The 17445-nt window shown below is 45.1% G+C and overlaps 1 protein-coding gene across 2 annotated transcripts; it reads left to right on the top strand.

Moving 5' to 3' along the window:
- The first annotated feature begins 1247 nt into the window (after positions 1-1247).
- Positions 1248-16398, top strand: ZMAT3 (zinc finger matrin-type 3). Of its 2 annotated transcripts, XM_065640377.1 has the most exons (7): positions 1248-1368; positions 4330-4535; positions 6026-6351; positions 7733-7852; positions 9578-9744; positions 9852-9952; positions 11001-16398. In XM_065640377.1, exons 3-7 carry the CDS (start codon positions 6082-6084, stop codon positions 11210-11212), a joined length of 870 nt encoding a protein of 289 aa, XP_065496449.1. In that variant the 5' UTR covers positions 1248-1368; positions 4330-4535; positions 6026-6081; the 3' UTR covers positions 11213-16398. The 2 variants fall into 2 exon arrangements, with proteins under 2 accessions (XP_065496449.1, XP_065496448.1); XM_065640376.1 differs by lacking the exon at positions 4330-4535 and having other exon boundaries at positions 1249-1368.
- The last annotated feature ends 1047 nt before the right edge of the window (positions 16399-17445 follow it).

Genomic DNA, 17445 nt, shown 5'->3' with positions numbered 1-17445 from the left:
GGGGGAGTTCCCTCACGGTGGGAAAGCAGAGGGAGAACGTTTCAAGTGTGAGCTCCCCGGTGGCGTGCGTTACCGGGGTCTGAGCTGAGAGCGCTGGGCTGGTTTAGCTCAGGGAGAGCAAACAAGACCCAACAAGTGAGGATGGTGTGGAGGCGATGACAGGAGGGAGGCGACAGGGAGAACCTGGGTGATGAACCTGTCAGGCATCCCGGTTAATCACTCCTGTTTCTCAAGGGATATTTATCCTCTCGCCAGGAGAGATGGCACAAGCAAGTTTTGGAGCCAGCTGTGAATATGACGAGGGTGTTGGTGAATTCTCCTCCTTGAAGTGCTGCCCCAGGGCCTGGCGCGGCGCCTGCGTTGTCACCGTGGCTGAACTGCTGCAGGTGACCCCGGCCATGGCGGGAGCACCGGCCGGCCCGGTCACAGCAAAACGTACCCCAGCAACCACCCGGCAGCCGTGGTTCCCGTGAGCACACCTGGCTGTGAGCTGCACCTGTCTGCTGCTTCTGCTACAGCTCACCATGGTTTGTGCTTCAGACCTGCAGCAGTATGTCTGTTAAATGGGATTTTTTTCTTTAAGATCTCACAAAAATTAGCAAAGATGAGTGGGGATAACTGGTGGATTCCCAGGTGGGTTGGCTGGTTGCTGCCCTAAAGTCTTGGTGATGCTTTCAGCTCATAGTCGTTTCTCAGCGTTTTGCCATTCCAACAAAAGGAGAAAATCCCCAGAAACTCTGCATTGAAACAGGGGGGCCCAGCCCTATGGGCTGAAGGGAGATGAACTCACTGTGGCTATGAGCAGCGTAAAGAAGCTGAAGATGTTTAAACAGATAAAGATAAATTCGGGTTAGTGGCAGTTTCTGCTGCTGGAAACAGAAGGTGCCAGAGCAGAGAGATGAAATAACCTCGTGCAAGCCCGCAGAGCAGGCAGTGAAATATTTGGAACAACTTCTCAGCCCCATTTTAGCCCGGAATGCCGAAAAGCGCGTTACGAGGACTGCGCGTTCCCCTGAGATTATTCCCAAAGAAGGCGGGTCCGGACAGCCAGCCGGTACCGGGCACCGGAGGACAAACGGGACCGGCCAGCGGCGCGGCAGGGCCACGCGTGAGCTGAAACCCCCGGTGCCAGCGCCGCGGGGCTGTCACACGAGTGGGGCGGCTGCTGATTTCGTGGGAGCGGCACCGGCGCGGAGCGGCTAACCCGCCCGGGACCGGGACCGGGACCGGGACCGGATGCTCCGGGCTCCGCCCCGCCGCAGGCCCCGCCCCGCTGCCGTCACTTCCTGCAGCTGGTGCGGGCCGTGCCCGCCGGTGCTGGCCCTGCCGCGGCCTCGGGGAGCGGCTGGAGTAGCGCGGGGGGAAGCGGTGAGGGGGGAGCGGGGCCGCGGCCCCGGCCGGCGCGGTGGGTGCGCGGGGGGCGGCGGGGCCGCGGCCCCGGCCGAGGGGGGCGGGACAGCGGGTTTCCGCAGGGCCGGGGGGCGGCGTGGCCTGTGGGCTCGGTTTTACCGGGGGCTGGTCATGTTTCTGCCGCGTTCAGGCTGCTTGGGTGGTGCGTCTGCCTTTACTCTGTGCTGGGTTTGCATCGGCGTTTCCAGAGCTGTGCGCTGGTGCCGTGAAGCCTCGGGTTGTGGTTATTCCCAGGTAGCAGGTACCCGGGATTTTTATCCCTGAGTCCATCACCGGGGCTGCAAGGCTCTGCTACTCTGCAGAAATGTCTGCTCGGATCACAGCAGCGCTTTCTCATACGCTGCTGATGTAAGAGAGAAAAAAATACCCTTAGTTTCTGGGTTGCTAAATATGTGTCCTCATCAGTGGAGGGTTAGTGGGCCCAGCACCTTGAGGTAGAATTGTGAATGATGTGTGTTTGGTTTGGTGCTCTGTTTCTGATGCCTGTAGCATTATAAAATGACTCTGCTTTTCAGGATGAAGTTCTATGGCAAAGGGTAAAGTTCCTGGCAAAGTTAGGTTAAGTGATGTCAATGTTTCGAGATAAAAGCTTGAGAAGAAATGCTGCCTGTCTTGGAAAAACAAAAGAAATATAAAACCAAACCAAACAAACCCACAACTTGTTCATAATTTGTTTAGATTTCTATCACTGTTATTAGCTGCCTCAGCTGCATTTAAAAACTAGTTCTGGTGGGAACACATGGCACATAGATGTCTCGCTATGCTTTACACTTATGGCCAAGGAAGGTCACATTTTGGATGTGCTTTATTCATCAAAGGGTGCTCGGATTTAAGGTCATACCGGTCCCTGTTATCTGTGCCACCAGCAGTGCCTGGCTGCTGCCAGGCTGTGGTCCCCAGGATGTGGACGCTGGGTCTCCTCCTTCACTGCTGCCCTTGGGATGCCCTAACCTGAAATTTGTGTGTTTGTGTCCCTTGTATCCACCTGAGGACAGCTGACCTGGACTAGAAGTATATCCTTGCCCGTAAGGCGTGTAGGAGGAGGCATGGCTGAGATCTGAGAGATGCTGTCTTGATGGAGAACTCTCCTCAGCTCACTCTGGAGAGCTGCAGGTCCTCACCCTGCTCTGGCCTGTGCCATCATTAGTCCCTGGTGAACGAGGTTCCTCATTTCTTTGCTGTTTTGTAGTGTAAGATTTTGCAGCTTCTCAAGTGAAGGGAGAGGAGGAGTCAAAGCTGTCCCATTACCTTCTCCTGGACAGGGCGTCTATAGCAACCAGTAGTGGAGGGTTAAAGGGACATGTAAATAAGCTGAATTTGAGCGATTCCTTTTTCTTTTAAATAATATCTGTAAGAAAGAAATCAGGATAATTTGAGCAACTTCAGTGACGAAAGATCACCATTAGAAGAAAATCAGTGTTGCATATGCTAAGTCAAGAAGTTCTAATTCTAAAGTTGCCCATGCAGCATTAATTTTATCTTCAGACTACTGTTTACTTTAAGAAACAGTAGATGACCTTACAATTAAAGATTTTCTAAGAATATTACATTATACTTTTTCCCCTGTGGATGCAGATCCTGTAAGCACTGTTTCCTCTCTTGTATATGACAAATCCATCTATGACAGTTGCGTGTGGAAGACTTGATGCAACAAACACTCATGCAAAATTAAGAAGATGGATCCTGACTGTCATTTCCTGTAAATCTCTTTATATTGCTCTGTGAAGTATTTAGCTGTAATTTACTCCCATTTTAAGGTAAGAAGCCCATTATGGTGGCTTAATAAAACTCTGAAATTGGATGGCGTGCTTACCTGCTTGCATAGCTGATCTAAACTGCCTTGATAAGTCAGCATTATGATATGTTTAACCATCATGAATATGAACTTGTTCCATCCGTAGCCCCACTGAAATTAATTAGACTGTCTACAGACTACTAGCTGAGGAAACTAAAGACAGCAAAATCTTATTCTATAGTTCTGATTAACCAGGAACACGTATGCTGAAAGATGGAGGGAAGTTAGGTAACAGTATAGAATTTACAGTGCTGAGGGATGATTTGCGCTGTACCTGTGTTTCCTTTTCCTTCTTTGGGGTGGATTCAGTTTTATCTTTTTTCGGTTACTTTTCATGATAATCGTTTTAATTTTGCTTTTATGGTGATATCCTGTTAGTTCTGGAATTTCTTAGAGGCTTGATGGTGGAGGGCTATTTAAAAACACAGAAACTCCTCGTGGCTTTATTACTGTCTTAGAAGCTCGTCTCGAAGGCAATGCATGCTCTTTCCCCTCCCCCCACCCCGTTTCTCTTTTGCCTTACCTTTAGTTACTAGTAATAACTAAATTGCCTCCAATCTTGTATTATTTCAAAATCTGTTTTTAGAAATGCTTGTGTCACTTGAGCACTTTAGTTCAACTGATTTTCATTTTTCTTTTTTTTTTTTTTTTCAAATTATCTTTTATTTTTCCTAATAGAACATAGATCTTTCTGGAGCCCGACTTACAGAGGTAATATGGTACCTAAAAATGCAGGCACCAACTGGGATTTTCCATAGCTTGAATATGGCAATTTATTTATCTCCTGCTAATTTTAGCAGATTGAAAATCATAGAATTGTAGAACAGTTTGGGTTGGAAGGGACCTTAAAGATCATCTAGTCCAACCCCCTGTCATGGGCAGGGACACCTTCCACTAGACCAGATTGCCCAAAGCCCTGTCCAACCTGACCTTGAACACTCCCAGGGATGGGGCATCCACAGCTTCTCTGGCAGCCTGTTCCAGTGCCTCGCCACCCTCATGGGCAAGAATTCCTTCCTTATATCTAATCTATAATAAATCTGCTGTCTTTCAGTTTAAAGCCATCACCCCTTGTCCTATTGCTATGTGCCCTTGTAAAAAGTCCCTCTCCGGTTTTCCTGTAGGTCCTCTTGAGGCACTGAAAGGCTGCAATAAGGTCTCCTCAGAGCCTACTCTTCTTCAGGCTGAACAACTCCAACTTCCTGAGCCTGTCCTCACAGGAGAGGTGCTCCAGCCCTCTGACTGTCTTCGCAGCCCTCCTCTGGACCTGCTCCAGCAGCCCCACGTCCTTCTTGTGTCGGGGGCCCCAGAGCTGGACACAGCACTGCAGGTGGGGTCTCACCAGAGCGGGGCAGAGAGGGACAATCACCTCCCTTGACCTGCTGGCAATGCTTCTTGTGATGCAACCCAGGATGCAGTTGGCTTTGTGGGCTGCAAGTACACAGTGCCGGGTTATGTTGAGCTTCTCATTGACCAACACTCCCTAGTCCTTTTCCTCATGCTTTCTAATCCCAGAATTTATCCTAGGTAAATGCTATCTGCTTCTCCAGGTTGCTAAAAAGCCTTTGAAATCAATTTCTATTTTCGAAAGCAACTTAGGAACACAGTTCTGAGGTGACATTTAATTTACCTTTCCCTAATTTTCCAGAAGCATTACTTTAAAATGTAGATTTGACTCACCCTTTGCGTAAACAAACGAACAAAGCCTATAGCGTAAACATGGTCACTACCAATGCAGCCTTAGCTGAAAATGATCTGCAAAGGCCAAGATAATATTTCTCTTGATCCCAGTGTAGCAGTGAACAGGATTTGTTATGATAAGGAGCTAATAAGACATTAACAAAAGTAGCTGTGCATTGATTCATAATATCACAGCTCTGCATTATTCTAGGAATGTTCATCCCAGGTTTTAGATGTGATTTATAAACTTTAATTAAATAAGCCTCTCAGAACCCTTTGTTGGAAATGTAGGGTTAGTTCTAAGAACTTGAATTAACTGAGAAATAATTGAATAAAGGTTAATATGGGATAAACTCTCCATTTTGCAGAAGAAGATGTATCTTTAGATGGTACATTTGTTGTAGTTAGTAAAGGAAACATAAGAAATAGCTCAAGGTCATTCAACAAGGCCATGGAAGAGCCTTTGGGAGCTGACTGCATACAGCAACGTCTGCTCAGGTTGATTCCCACTGTTCTGCTTTTGTTGACTTCCTTGAGAAAAGTGAACCATAGAATATCTTTCCTCAGGAAGGTCTTTGTGAGTATTTGAGGGATGTGCGTGTGTATGTATTTTATATCTACCTATAAAAAAAATCTGCTTTGAAACATTTGGGTTCTTTTAAAGTCATCAGTGGCAGTAATACATTGCAATATTTGGTTAGGTCTAGGAGAGTGAGCCTGTCCTTAGGCTGCCAAAAGATGATGTGGGTGACAGTTGCGTCCTTCCCACTCCCATAACACAGCTGCATGTGCTGCGCTTGTTGTACATCACATCTCGCAGTCATGGAGCAGTGAGGTGTGTGCTGTTGGTCAGGTACTGTGGGTGGTTAGGAGACTTCACCTGTCCAGGAAGGTGCTGTGGGTACTAGCAACTACATTTTGGTCTTTGATCTACTTCTTATACATGTGTCTTTTAATCTGGCCCTCATTGTCTGGAATGCTACTGTTCCTGTGGGGTAAAGCATTATAAACTGACTTCATCCTGCTTGGCATTGTGAAAAGACATAAAGAAGAGGCAAGGAAGTCATAGAAGTTGTCCCTTGGATCGTCAGTGTTCCTGTTAACACTGCTTATTTCACCATCTGTGTTTCTCTGGTCTAGATCTCAAGAAGACTCCTCATCCTTCAGAAGTAGCATGCCAACAGTCTTCCTGGCCAATGATTCTTCTACAGCAAGCAGGCCTTCTTCCTCATCCTGAGAAGCCTTCATCTCTTCCTATGTCAGTGGCTACAAGGCCAAGAGCCAGCTCATCACTGTCCCCACCAAAATCTCTCGGACTGGGGCCTTCCTTTCATCACACACAAGAAGAAGAGCTTGCAAAGGTGGTGGAGCAGGACCCTATGCTGGAGGAACTATGTAAGCCTCTGTGCTGCAAGCTTTGCAATGTCACTCTGAACTCAGCACAACAAGCCCAGGCTCATTACCAGGTAAGGAGAACAGCAGGAGACAAAGCTTTCAGGGCTGTGTGTAGAGGTACCTGTATCAGTGCCCGTACTGCTGGTCACGTTGCTGTGGAAGCACAGAGCGAAGTGTGGGCTAATGCACAGGTTGCACCTGAGCTGCTCCAGGCCAGAGAAGTAGTACCAAGGTGGCATGAATGAAAAGGCAGATGCTCATAATTTTCCTTTACTGCAATCTCTTTTCCACCTGCACACTCATCCAATAAAACAGATCTTCTGATTACATAGACATAATTTTGTAAGGCCTGGATAGATGTTTTCTGCTGGATCCAGCAGTGCAGTTAGAAGCTGCTGCCATGTGCTCATCACTGCCTCCTTCCTGAGGTTGTGCAAACAACTGGTCTGCTGGTGAGGCCATTTGTGCAAACTTTCTCATCTGCTTTGGACAGCATCAGCTGAGCCAGCTCAGACCAAACTAATTTTTTTCAAGCTGGTGTGGTTGACTTGTCTGAAATAGGTTAGGGACTACTTGCATATACTTCTTTGCTGAGGGATCAAATATTTCATAGTCTTACGTGACACTGTTTTACTAGTGCTCTCTCTTACTAGTGCTATATTTGTGTGACACGTGGAGATAGTAACTTTCTCCACCAGTAAATCCAAAAAGGTGTTTGTCCATATCCTCAGCGCATCAGACCCAGATCTCGGATTTGTTCGTGGCCCTGAAAAAGTGGTATCATGCCAGTTAAGGGGTAGGTTTAATTATTGTTATACTTCAACATCTGGTTTCTGCAGTATTTCTTCCATGAGGGGGCGAAAGTGCATTTACAGTATATAACCTGCATTTATGCAAATGCCTTGCTGTATGTCCGCAATGCATTTACATACTCTCATGTAGCTTTATCAGGTTTTCAAAACACCCAAAAGAACCACAGTATATGTTTCCCAAGAGAAAATAAAACACGAAGCAGGGTTTTTTATATTCAATCTCATATTTTAACTCATGCTTGTGACCTCATGAAAAGAAGTAAGTGTGTGTGTGTGTGTGTGTGCATGCTTGTGTGTGTGTGTTCAGGCTTATCAAAAAGCTATGCAAAGCGGTTAACATTTCATGTTTAACATACAAAATACTAGTTTTAAGTGAAATGGAAACAGATTGAGGAACTAATTGTAACCTTACTGATTTGAGAAAATCAGTTGGAAATGAGACTAAATCATGCTAAGTGATGAGCATTTTGGAGAAAAGATCAGCATCTCTTAGGTTCTGAGCTGTTATTTTCTGAATGGCAGCTCCTTTACCTGAGGCGCCATCTTTGTGGCCACTTTCTCATTTTGGTCTCTGGATCCTTTTTCTTTCAGTGTAAGATACTATTATTAGGACAGCAATTAATCTGGGTTCTCTTTCCAGGGTAAAAACCACAGTAAGAAACTCCGAAATTACTATGCTGCCAATAGCTGTCCGGCACCTGCCAGGATGAGTAGTTCGGTTGAGCCTGCCCCACCTCAGGTTGTCTCCCTTCCAGCTCAGGTAAGGCATGGGAAGGTGACTGAGATCCTGCTGCTTGTCACCTCACCCCCAATAAGGATCACTAGTTGTCACACTTTGAGGATTACTGCAGAAGCTGGAAAAGAATTTTCCTTGTGATGGCACGGGCTGATGGAAATGGCCTGTTGTGAACTGTTTGCTTTCTTTTGAAGGTACAGATACTGATCTGCCCTTGCAGCAGAATATTGGACTTGAAATGTTCTATTTCTCCATGGCAAATGCTTTGATTCCCAGGAAGTCCAATATGCTGCTGATTATTGTTTAAGAGCAGGTATAAAACAGCATTGTTGGAGCTGGATTTGGAAATGAGGATGTGGCGTCTGCTCTGCACAGTCATCCCTCCATTGTGTGAGGGAAGCCCACATGGAAAAAGTGCTTAGGTGCTCCTGCACCCATTGCCCAGGGCTGTTATCTAATTCCTCTTTTGTTGCTCCTTTTGCAGTGCTCATTCTTGTGTGTAGGGTGAATGGATGGTTCCCTCAGATTAATTCTGTATCAGGCACATTAGAGGAAAAAGAGATGATTTTTGCTTTCTTCTTCTAGAATTCGTCACATCTGATTGTCATGGGACTGAACAGCTAACCTGTCTCTCGCACAGCTGGGCTGCAGGGATCGAAGCTCTGCCTGTCGTTCTCAAAAGCATAAGCCTCTGTTGTTTGTAGAAAAGCCAAGAGCATTTGCCGTAAGTGGCAGATTGTTCTATGTGCTGTTGAAGCTGCCAGAGGGAGACTTGGTCCCATGGAAATAACTCTGCAGCTCACTGAACTGAGTCGAGAGGGCTCGGGGTCCAGTCCTAGGTAGTGGGACATGGGTGCTGTACCTGCTAGGGTATCTGATGCCTTTTTTTAATGGAGAAAATGGTCCATGGCAATAAAAAGACTGATTCAGGACCATGTGAGAATTCATGTTGTAATATGGAAGTCAGAATTGTGTGTGTCTATAAGCTTCAACAGTATCAAAGGAGATGCGGAAGAAACTCGACTTGGCAAGCGCCACAGCGAAATGGCTGTTTGAACCACTGCTGCTGCACTGTTTACAAAGCACTTTTCTCTGGATGATACACAGTGAGGAGACGTGGTTACTGCCCCCATCAGTGTGTGGTCTGACTAGACAGGCAGGAGCTACTCCTATGAGGCTGGGTCTTTCCTTGGAGGTCTTGATCCAGGTGTCCTCCCACCTGAAGGGTAAAGATCAGAGATTTGGCACCTCTGCTGTTGTTTTTTTTGTCTCTTAGAGTGATCAGGAAGCTGTGTAGAGACAGTACTGTGGAGAGATTAGGTACACTGTAAATAGGAGAGAGGAGCACCTTTACCTGTCAGTGGATCTTCCTCAGTGTGAAAGTCACTGTTCGTCTGCTCCCAGCAGTCAGGAGTAGAGGAGTGAAATCACTGCTGTGAAGTAAACAAGCCTTGGTTGCTATTGCAGAAGTACAGGGTGTTCGTTCAGGTTGCTTTCCTTTCCATATGAGGTCAGAGATTTCCCTTGTTCTTGAGCAATTTGCAGATTCTCCCAGAAGCTGGGCCAGAGAAAATGAAGTTCTTGTAAGAACAGTTTGGGGACCACTTGAGAGTGTCCTAATCCATATGCTCTAATTCCAGCTCTCTTGCTGCCTGATAAGGACAATACTGGTCTCGGTCCCTCTGATTCAAGTATTTCAATGATTTAATCTTCTTGTGTTTCACATGCTCTCTCTCGTTTTGCTGCTAGATGGGATCCAGTAAACCAGGTGGCCGAGTGATCTTGGCCACGGAGAATGATTACTGCAAGCTTTGTGATGCCTCATTTAGCTCTCCAGCTGTGGCACAGGCTCACTACCAAGGGAAAAATCACGCCAAACGGCTGCGTCTTGCAGAAGCACAGAATAACTCATTCTCGTAGGTATTGTTCAACTTCACGCTCAGGCTGAAAGCACGTGGTGGCGTCTCTGGCTTTTTCTCAGAAAGCTCTGAACTGCAGCTGTTTGTATTTGTTTAATCTTCAGGGATGCATCAGAACTAGGCAAACGAAGGGCAAGGAAAGAAGGGAATGAATATAAGATGATGCAGAACAGAAGAAATATGTATACAGTTCAAAACAACACAGGTAACTGGGAGATTGAATCTGTTCTATAGTTGGAATAATAATGAATAATAAACAGACTTGTTTTTCTGCTGTTCCTAAGGTCTGTTTTAGCAAAGGTTGTGAAGGGAGCTGGTCCTAGCTCTGCTGATCCTACATGTCTGCATGGTTTTTTTTCTGAGCTGCTAAAGTTGCTTTGTTTTGTCAGCCTGCTTATTAGTTTGGTTTCTCAGTTTGTAACTTAATTTACCATCTGCCTGTCTCTAAGGCTGCTCTAAGTGGTAACAATTTTCCTGTTTCGTTTTCCTGGCGAGTGGCCAGGTGCTTTGACTCCTACTGTAGCACATCAACCTGTACTGGCACTCCCATGACCAGAGTGAGAGCGTGTGTTAGCCTCCCTCTGAGACCATCTGTTCTTAGAGTAGAGTTCTTCCTCAGATGTTAGTTAGTTACTTCGTCTCTTTACTATGATTTAAAGTGTGTTTTGTAGTGTCCTGCCTGGCATCTGTTTCTCTGTTTCATTTTAAGCTGTGTTATGGGCACATATTAGCTGAAACTCTGATTCCTAGAGAAGCTTGGTTTAATCATGTCATTTCAACCACTGTCATGTGGAAAATATAAATATTTTTAAGTTATATTAAATGCAATTTTGTGATAATTTTAAACCGAGGCATCTTGTTCTAATCGAATGACTGTTCTAATTCTCAAATTGGAGGATTAAGAAAGAAAAAAAAATCAAACCAAGACCAAACCAAACCAAACTTGAATCATCACTTAAATGATTAGACTCCTAATTTTGAAAGCCCTATTGATTCTTAATAAGACTGAGGCACTAAGCCCACTGTACAGCTTTAGAAAATACCAGCAAGTACTGTTCCGTTATGTGCTACACCCCTTTAAATCGGGAAGTCATGGGAAGAAGTCATGGGAAAATGAGGTTCAATCTCTAATCTGTTAAAGAAGCTAATCTTTGCCTTCTTTTTAAATATTTGTTGGACTTAGAAGTTGTCACTGAGCTGCCTTGAGCTTTCCTTTCTTATAGATAAACCAGACTTTTCTGTTGTCTCCTCAGGTCCCTACTTCAATCCCCGCTCACGCCAGAGGATTCCCCGGGATCTGGCCATGTGCGTCACCCCCAGCGGCCAGTTCTACTGCTCCATGTGCAACGCCGGGGCTAGCGAGGAGATGGAGTTCAGACAGCACTTAGAAAGCAAACAGCATAAAAGCAAGGTGTCCGAACAGCGGTATAGGAGTGAGATGGAGAACCTCGGCTATGTACAATGACGCGCCACCCTTGGTAGTAGTTTGCAAATAGAGCAGCTTGTCTCTCGCCTGCTGTTTGCCACATGCCCTGCTTTGTGCTCCATTCGATAGGAGTCTGCTCTTGAGCTATACATGTAACACCTGCAAACTTAATGGTATGGTTAGATTTCTTTTCTGTCATAGTTGGCAGGATGACGCTGTGCGGGACATGAAGTGTTTTTGATGTTTGTTTGCTAATTATCTAAGGCTCTTCATTGTATTGAGTGGTGGGGAGGACTTTGTCTTCTCCCCAGCCTTCTGCATGAATATGCAAAGCCCAAGAAGTGCTGGGAACTTCTGTGGTTCTACCACACAGGTGGACCATGTGCAAAGCCCACTCCCCTCTTTGCAGACCACAGAGCAGTGCTCTCAAATGCCTCCCTACAGCAGACTAAATCTCTGGGCAGCTTGTAAAGGAGGGGCAGGAATGGGACGTGTGAATATGGGACTTAGGTGGTGTACTTGTCCACAAATTGCTGCTTGTGGCCCCCCTTACAGCCCAGAGTAAGTTCTTTCGGCATCCTTGTAGAAAGGCTGTGCATACCTCTCCTTGGAGGGTCATGCCTCTTACTGCTTCCTCTGTGATGCAGATTTCATTCTGAACATCTGACATTGGATATCAGCTGATTAGCCCCATTCAGAAATACTCTCTTCTACCAGTTAACAATGAAAAAAGATTCTCCGTGTTGTTGGCTGGGCTTCTTAATGTACCATGGGTGTAGCTCATCTCCCTGAAGAGAGTCTGTGGGGATCTCAGTGGCTTGATGAAGTGAATTGGAAAGCAAACCTGCTCAGATGATATGTACTCTGCTCTGATTCTGCCTTAGACTGAGCAGGGTTGAGAACAGGTTGGAAGGAGCTGTCAGCAGTGATTTCTTTGCATACTGATGTAGAAGAGAGCAAGTGTTGGTCTCTGGCCTGCAGCTCTGTTGCTGTGGGAGAGCACGGCTGCCTGGCTCTTGAGGAGCAGATGTTGGTGTGCCCCACTTCCATGTTGTTCCCTGCACAAAGCCCAGTGGGTGTTATGGAGCAGAGGTGAAATGCTCCTTTGGACTAGAGCTACCAATAGTGGATGAATTTTTTCCCCTCTTTGTTTTCCCATCTCAGAGTAGGTTTTAATTCCATTCCTTGATGTAAACTTCATTGTTTTAGGGACCATCAGAAGTCCAAAGTTAGGTAGGATGTAAATGTCAGGGGTAATGATTGTTTGAGTAACAGCTTTTTGGCCACGCAGAAGTATTCATGAAACTTTTTAAGCAACTGTGTAAGTATAGACAAACCGAAAGGGTGTGTGTCTGTTTTGATTTTCCTTAGCAAAAGTAGAAAGGAGGTAAAGAGCAGAAGTAGGGCTGACATTTATTTTTCTGCTCATTTGGGTAGACGTGAAGAGCTGTGATTGGAATGCGGTTCACAGTGTTTCTAAAACATTGTCTTCAGTGTCAAGTGCAGCGTGTAGGTAACCTCTGTTGGACCTGATTCCCCACTGTGCTGCCACAGCTGTGCTCTGATGCAGTTTCATTGACTCCAGTGGCAGGAGCAGAGAGGGGGTAAAAGAAGCGCCGTGGCTTGTCTCTCACTCTTCTTTAGGCAGTAGGTTGAATTAGATGCAGCTCCATTGGTTTCAGTATCATTTTACCAAAAATAAATTTTACCTAGTGCATAATGTTGAAGGTAGCTCCCCCATCCCCTTTTCTTGCCATTCTGATCCTGCCTTTTGCATTCCAGAAGGACTTTCTGCTTGCCTTAAACAATGAAAAATAAGTAAACTAACAAAAAATCCAGATAGTTTTTATTCATCTTTCTAGTCCACCTCAAAAAGGTTTTTTGCACTTGGCCGCTCCTCAGAAATCAAGTATCTTTAGCCGCCTGAGCATCAGGTAGCCATACAACCTTAACACAGCCTTCCTAAATCCAGGCAAGGTGAGCTCTTGCACAGTTGTCATAAGCAACCCCCCGCATCATTCCATGCTGATCCTTGCCCTGCGGATGCAGGCAGAGCGATGGACATCCTCTTGAATGGGATTCCCTCCCCTCTGTGCAAAGCCCAGTTAAATAGGGTGTGTGCACTGGAGCATGTCAGAAAGTAGGAGAACAGGTGCCCAGGTTGCAGAGCACTGACTGAGCAGTTTTGGCAGCCTATAAGTTTGTTTCTTCTGTGCTTTCCTGCCCTGGGCTCACCCTCTGTGCAGCCTTGCAGAACATTCCCCTTCGAAAAATCTTGTCAGCCTTTTCCCCCTCATCTTTTGCAGTCAAAGAAGGGCTCTGGTTTTCTCTTTGTGTTCTGTCTTTGTTTTGCTAGTCTGACACTGCAGTGCAGGGACAGCGGGAGTTGGATGAGCCTTACCACAACGTGCTTCACCAGAGTGATCCCTGCACTATGATTAAACATCCCTCCTGCTGTGAATTAAAGCGCGGCATTTCCCACAGGCTGCAAGTAGTAGCAGAAAAACAACACTTTGTGAAATCCAAGCAGGAGAAGCTGTAGGTACTGGTGGTAGGTACTGCTAGGGCCAAGAAGACATTTCTGTCTGCTTTCACATGTCCCAAAAATCAACTGTTCACCACTTTGATTTGGTTGCTGCTCCTGCACTCAGCCCAGCTATCTGCTCCTCATTTGGCAGTGACAGCTAGAGGTGTGAAAACCCAGTTGGTGTGCTTGTATGTTTGGGAGGATGCGCGAGGGAGGGGCAGGGGGCTGTTCCTGTGGGCCGCTCTGCGTGGGGCCAAGTCTAGTTTTGAGGAATAGCTTGAGTCTGCCTTGAGCAGAGAGGCCTGTATCTGCTTTGTTTTGACCAAGGGAGTACAACAAGTGAATGTCATCATCCTGAGAATTTCAAAGTGATGAACCCCGGTTACATAGCAAGTATAAAGCAGACAGTAGGAGTTGAGCAACAAGGGATTTCCTACATGGGAGGAAAGAGATTTCTTGCTGGGAGAAGCAGCTGAGACTCGCTTTGCCCCAGTGCTCAGTTGTGGCCTTTCCCTATAGGTGACCAAAGCTTTCCTCTCCCTCTTCAGCATTGCTGAACAGTTTGTGGTCTTCCCACTCTCCCTCCAGCACAGAGAATTGTTGACTGCAAAGAGGAAAGACTCCGCCTCAATAATATAGTCAGGGTTCAGGCCAATCCAAACTCTTACTTATCAGCATGAGAAACTGGGTGGATCTTGATTTTGTTTGTGTGTGTGTGTGTGTGTGTGTGTGTGTGTGTGAAAGCTGTTCTCCAAATCAGTGTTCAAAACACATATTGAAAACACATCCTGGCCAAACCCTATTTGACATAGGTGGGCTGGGGAGAAAACTGTACAGCTGTAGTACCATTTTCTAGACCCCATGAGTCTTTTTCTCATGTTTAAACAAAGTACCAAACCCAAGAAAGAGGACTTCTGTGAAGCTGTCACATTGGCCAGTAGGTTAATGACCTTTGCTGCTAGAAACAAAATATAGATCAATGTGTTCATATTTATTTTACTGTGCTGACCACTAACTGATTTGTTAATATTTAAGGCATTATTCTGTAAGTTGTTTTTGTTGAAATAGAAAACTCTACATTGCACTTTCCTTTTGGATCAGAACAGGTATTTGTTGTATTTGTGAAAGTATTTTCCCTGCCACATATGTATTATCTTTCCCTTGATGCAAAAAACCTGACCAAAACAAACAACAAAACCCACCCCAAAACCAAAAAAACCCCAAATATAACCAGTGAATCTTCTTTGTTTCTTTTAATGCCGAACAAAATGGGGATTTCCTTGCAACTTGCTCTTGAATGTCCATTTCTAATATTTTTTTTTTTCCTCCAATGGTTCCTTTAGTAACTTGGGATGATATTTTTGGACACAGATGAACTTCATACTACATTTAAGCATTTCTTTTAAGGCAAGGAAGTAAATTATGTGGAATCCATGTATTTGTGAGGAGTGTTAAAGTGATACTGTTTTGTTTGTATTATTAGCTGTTATTTTGCATTCTGCACTAATGTGTAAATGTGTTCTAATCTTGCCTAACATTCGTCTATTTTTGACTTTTTGCTTTCTTCATGTAGATCAAAAGGAACCCTGAAAAATTCTGTGGAGTTGCTTAGGATGGTTATCAATGTAACAAAATGCAGATTTTTTTCTGTAAAGCTTTCTCTGTGTTTTCCTTTTCTAGATGCCCATTATGGGGCATTAGAAGGGAAAGGTTCTGCCATAAATTTGGACTCATATTTTAACTTACTAATGCATGATGTCCTTTTGCTACATGATTTCAGTAATACTATCGCTGTAACCAGTGAGAATCTTGCCCAGGTCAGGAGTAAATGAAATACCCTAGCTAAATATATTATGTTGGCTAGGGCTGGGCGAGGTACCTTGCTAAAATTTGTCTTTTACTGCTGTGTTTGGGTTGCAACACTCTTAAGGTTTGGCTTTTTGAGGAATGTGTATCTGGTTCTGTAAGGATTTGGTCCTGCTCCAGCTAAAATAGTTTGAAGTACATTGACTTTAGTTGAGTAGGAGCAAGCCTTGAAACCCTTCAGGAATTTCATACTGCTGATGTTTTCTCATATATGTGGTTTTTGTTTTCTGGGCTTTTTGCTTTTTTTTTTTTTTAAATTTTACAGTGATATTTACAACGATGCTCTGGATGAGATGGGCATCTGTTGCCAATTATGGAAAAACAAATGCTGTGGTTGCAGAAGGATTAACAGAAAATGGAGAAGTGTGAACCTGGTTTCTTTGAAGTTAGTGGCTAAGCTCCTGTTGTTTGAGCTGGGCTGGCTTCTTTGCCATCTGCATAAAGTTGGAAGTGAACATAAAATTCACTTTCAAATAAATGTGGTCAAACAGTTGTCCTGGGAATCTCTCCTTTAAAAAAATGTGTCACAACTAAAATTGTGTCTTTTTATCTGAAGTATCTGCAGGTAAAGGCAGGACTGTGCATTTTTAAATATAAAATCAGTTTTTCAGTCTGTGTTTTGCAGGGGAAAAATTACTTGTTTTAATTTCCTTCTCCATCTGTCCAGCAACATCATTTGCAAGTGCTTTTAATGTGTTTCATCTAGAGCCTTCTTGTCAGGTTGGTTTTGTACATTTGTCCTTATTTTCTTTATATTGTACTGACTCCTGTGAAGGAATAGTTGATGACATTTTTTTTCTTCCTCAGTATATAATAAACCATCTTGCTCTTATCATTGTACAGCCTCAATGTTTAGTATCGCTGCTGCTCATGATACAGCTGGACTATGCATGACTGAATTGATTTTAGCCTAGCATCGAGTGCAACTACATGAGGTAATATGTTTTAATACACTGATAAAGGATTATAGTCCAGTGCAGAACTGGTTGCTCTGGAGGGGGTCAGTGCACTTTCAGCTGTTACCGATAGCCAGCTGAGTTCTCCCCCTGAGCTGGCTTGGCTTCAGGGGGGCTTGGGAGCTCTTGGCATCTGACGGGAGGGGAACCAGAAGGTACAGGATGGGCTCTGCTCCCGGCTGTGCTTTCCCCTCGAGCAGACATCATGAGCCCTGGAACAGCCTCAGGCTGACCACGGACTGAATTTTAACTCTGACTAAAAAAAAAAAAAAAAGTGGGGACAAGCTGAGCCTGATACATTTGCACTTTTTCTGCCAGTGTGCTCTTTCCCTCTTTCATTACTTGAGGGTTGAAGAAGACCATATGCTTATGCAGCGTAAATGACTTTCCAAACAGAAAGGACATTCTGAACTGGAGCCTTGAAGCAGAGAAAATCTGAGGTTTGCTGGGTTCAACTCAGGTAAGAGACAAATGTTGCCCTTGCTGGCTGCCGCAGCCATGCTGTCAGTGCAGGGAGCTGTTGGCCTCAAGGGCAGGATCCTGGTGGCACATGTAAGATGTTCAAGGTGTGGGACTGTTGTTGAGGCACAGCTCTGCCTGCAGAAGCAGCTGTCTGAACAGGGATATGTCCCTGCACTCTCCAGTTGTCTTTTACTCAAGGCATTGGGCCATTACAGGGAATAGTGACACTGTGGTGGAATTATCCTGATTTACCATTTTGTTGGGCTGGGAGCTGGCTGAGTTCTTAGGTGACTTCTGTGCTAACAATGAAATGCAGGAAGTTTCATGGGTTCTTAGTTATAGTAAATAGGGTCATAAAGACATTTAAGTGGAGCTTAATGTTAAATCTGACCCCAGCCCTTCATTGTCTTATGCCCAAGCAGACTGTGTTACTCTCAGTCATCCTAGGAACCAGAGAGGAG

Source organism: Caloenas nicobarica, chromosome 8, assembly GCF_036013445.1.
Source record: "Caloenas nicobarica isolate bCalNic1 chromosome 8, bCalNic1.hap1, whole genome shotgun sequence".
Taxonomy (NCBI): Eukaryota; Metazoa; Chordata; class Aves; order Columbiformes; family Columbidae; genus Caloenas; species Caloenas nicobarica.
This window is presented reverse-complemented; position numbering and strand designations above follow the sequence as displayed.

Bases quoted from the DNA above. Each gene is read 5' to 3' on its own strand.
- ZMAT3 (XM_065640377.1), top strand. From the start codon at position 6,082: ATGATTCTTCTACAGCAAGCAGGCCTTCTTCCTCATCCTGAGAAGCCT. The intron at 7,853-9,577 runs GTAAGGCATGGG...TTTTGCTGCTAG, and splicing joins TTGTCTCCCTTCCAGCTCAG to ATGGGATCCAGTAAACCAGG. The intron at 9,745-9,851 runs GTAGGTATTGTT...TTTAATCTTCAG, and splicing joins GCACAGAATAACTCATTCTC to GGATGCATCAGAACTAGGCA.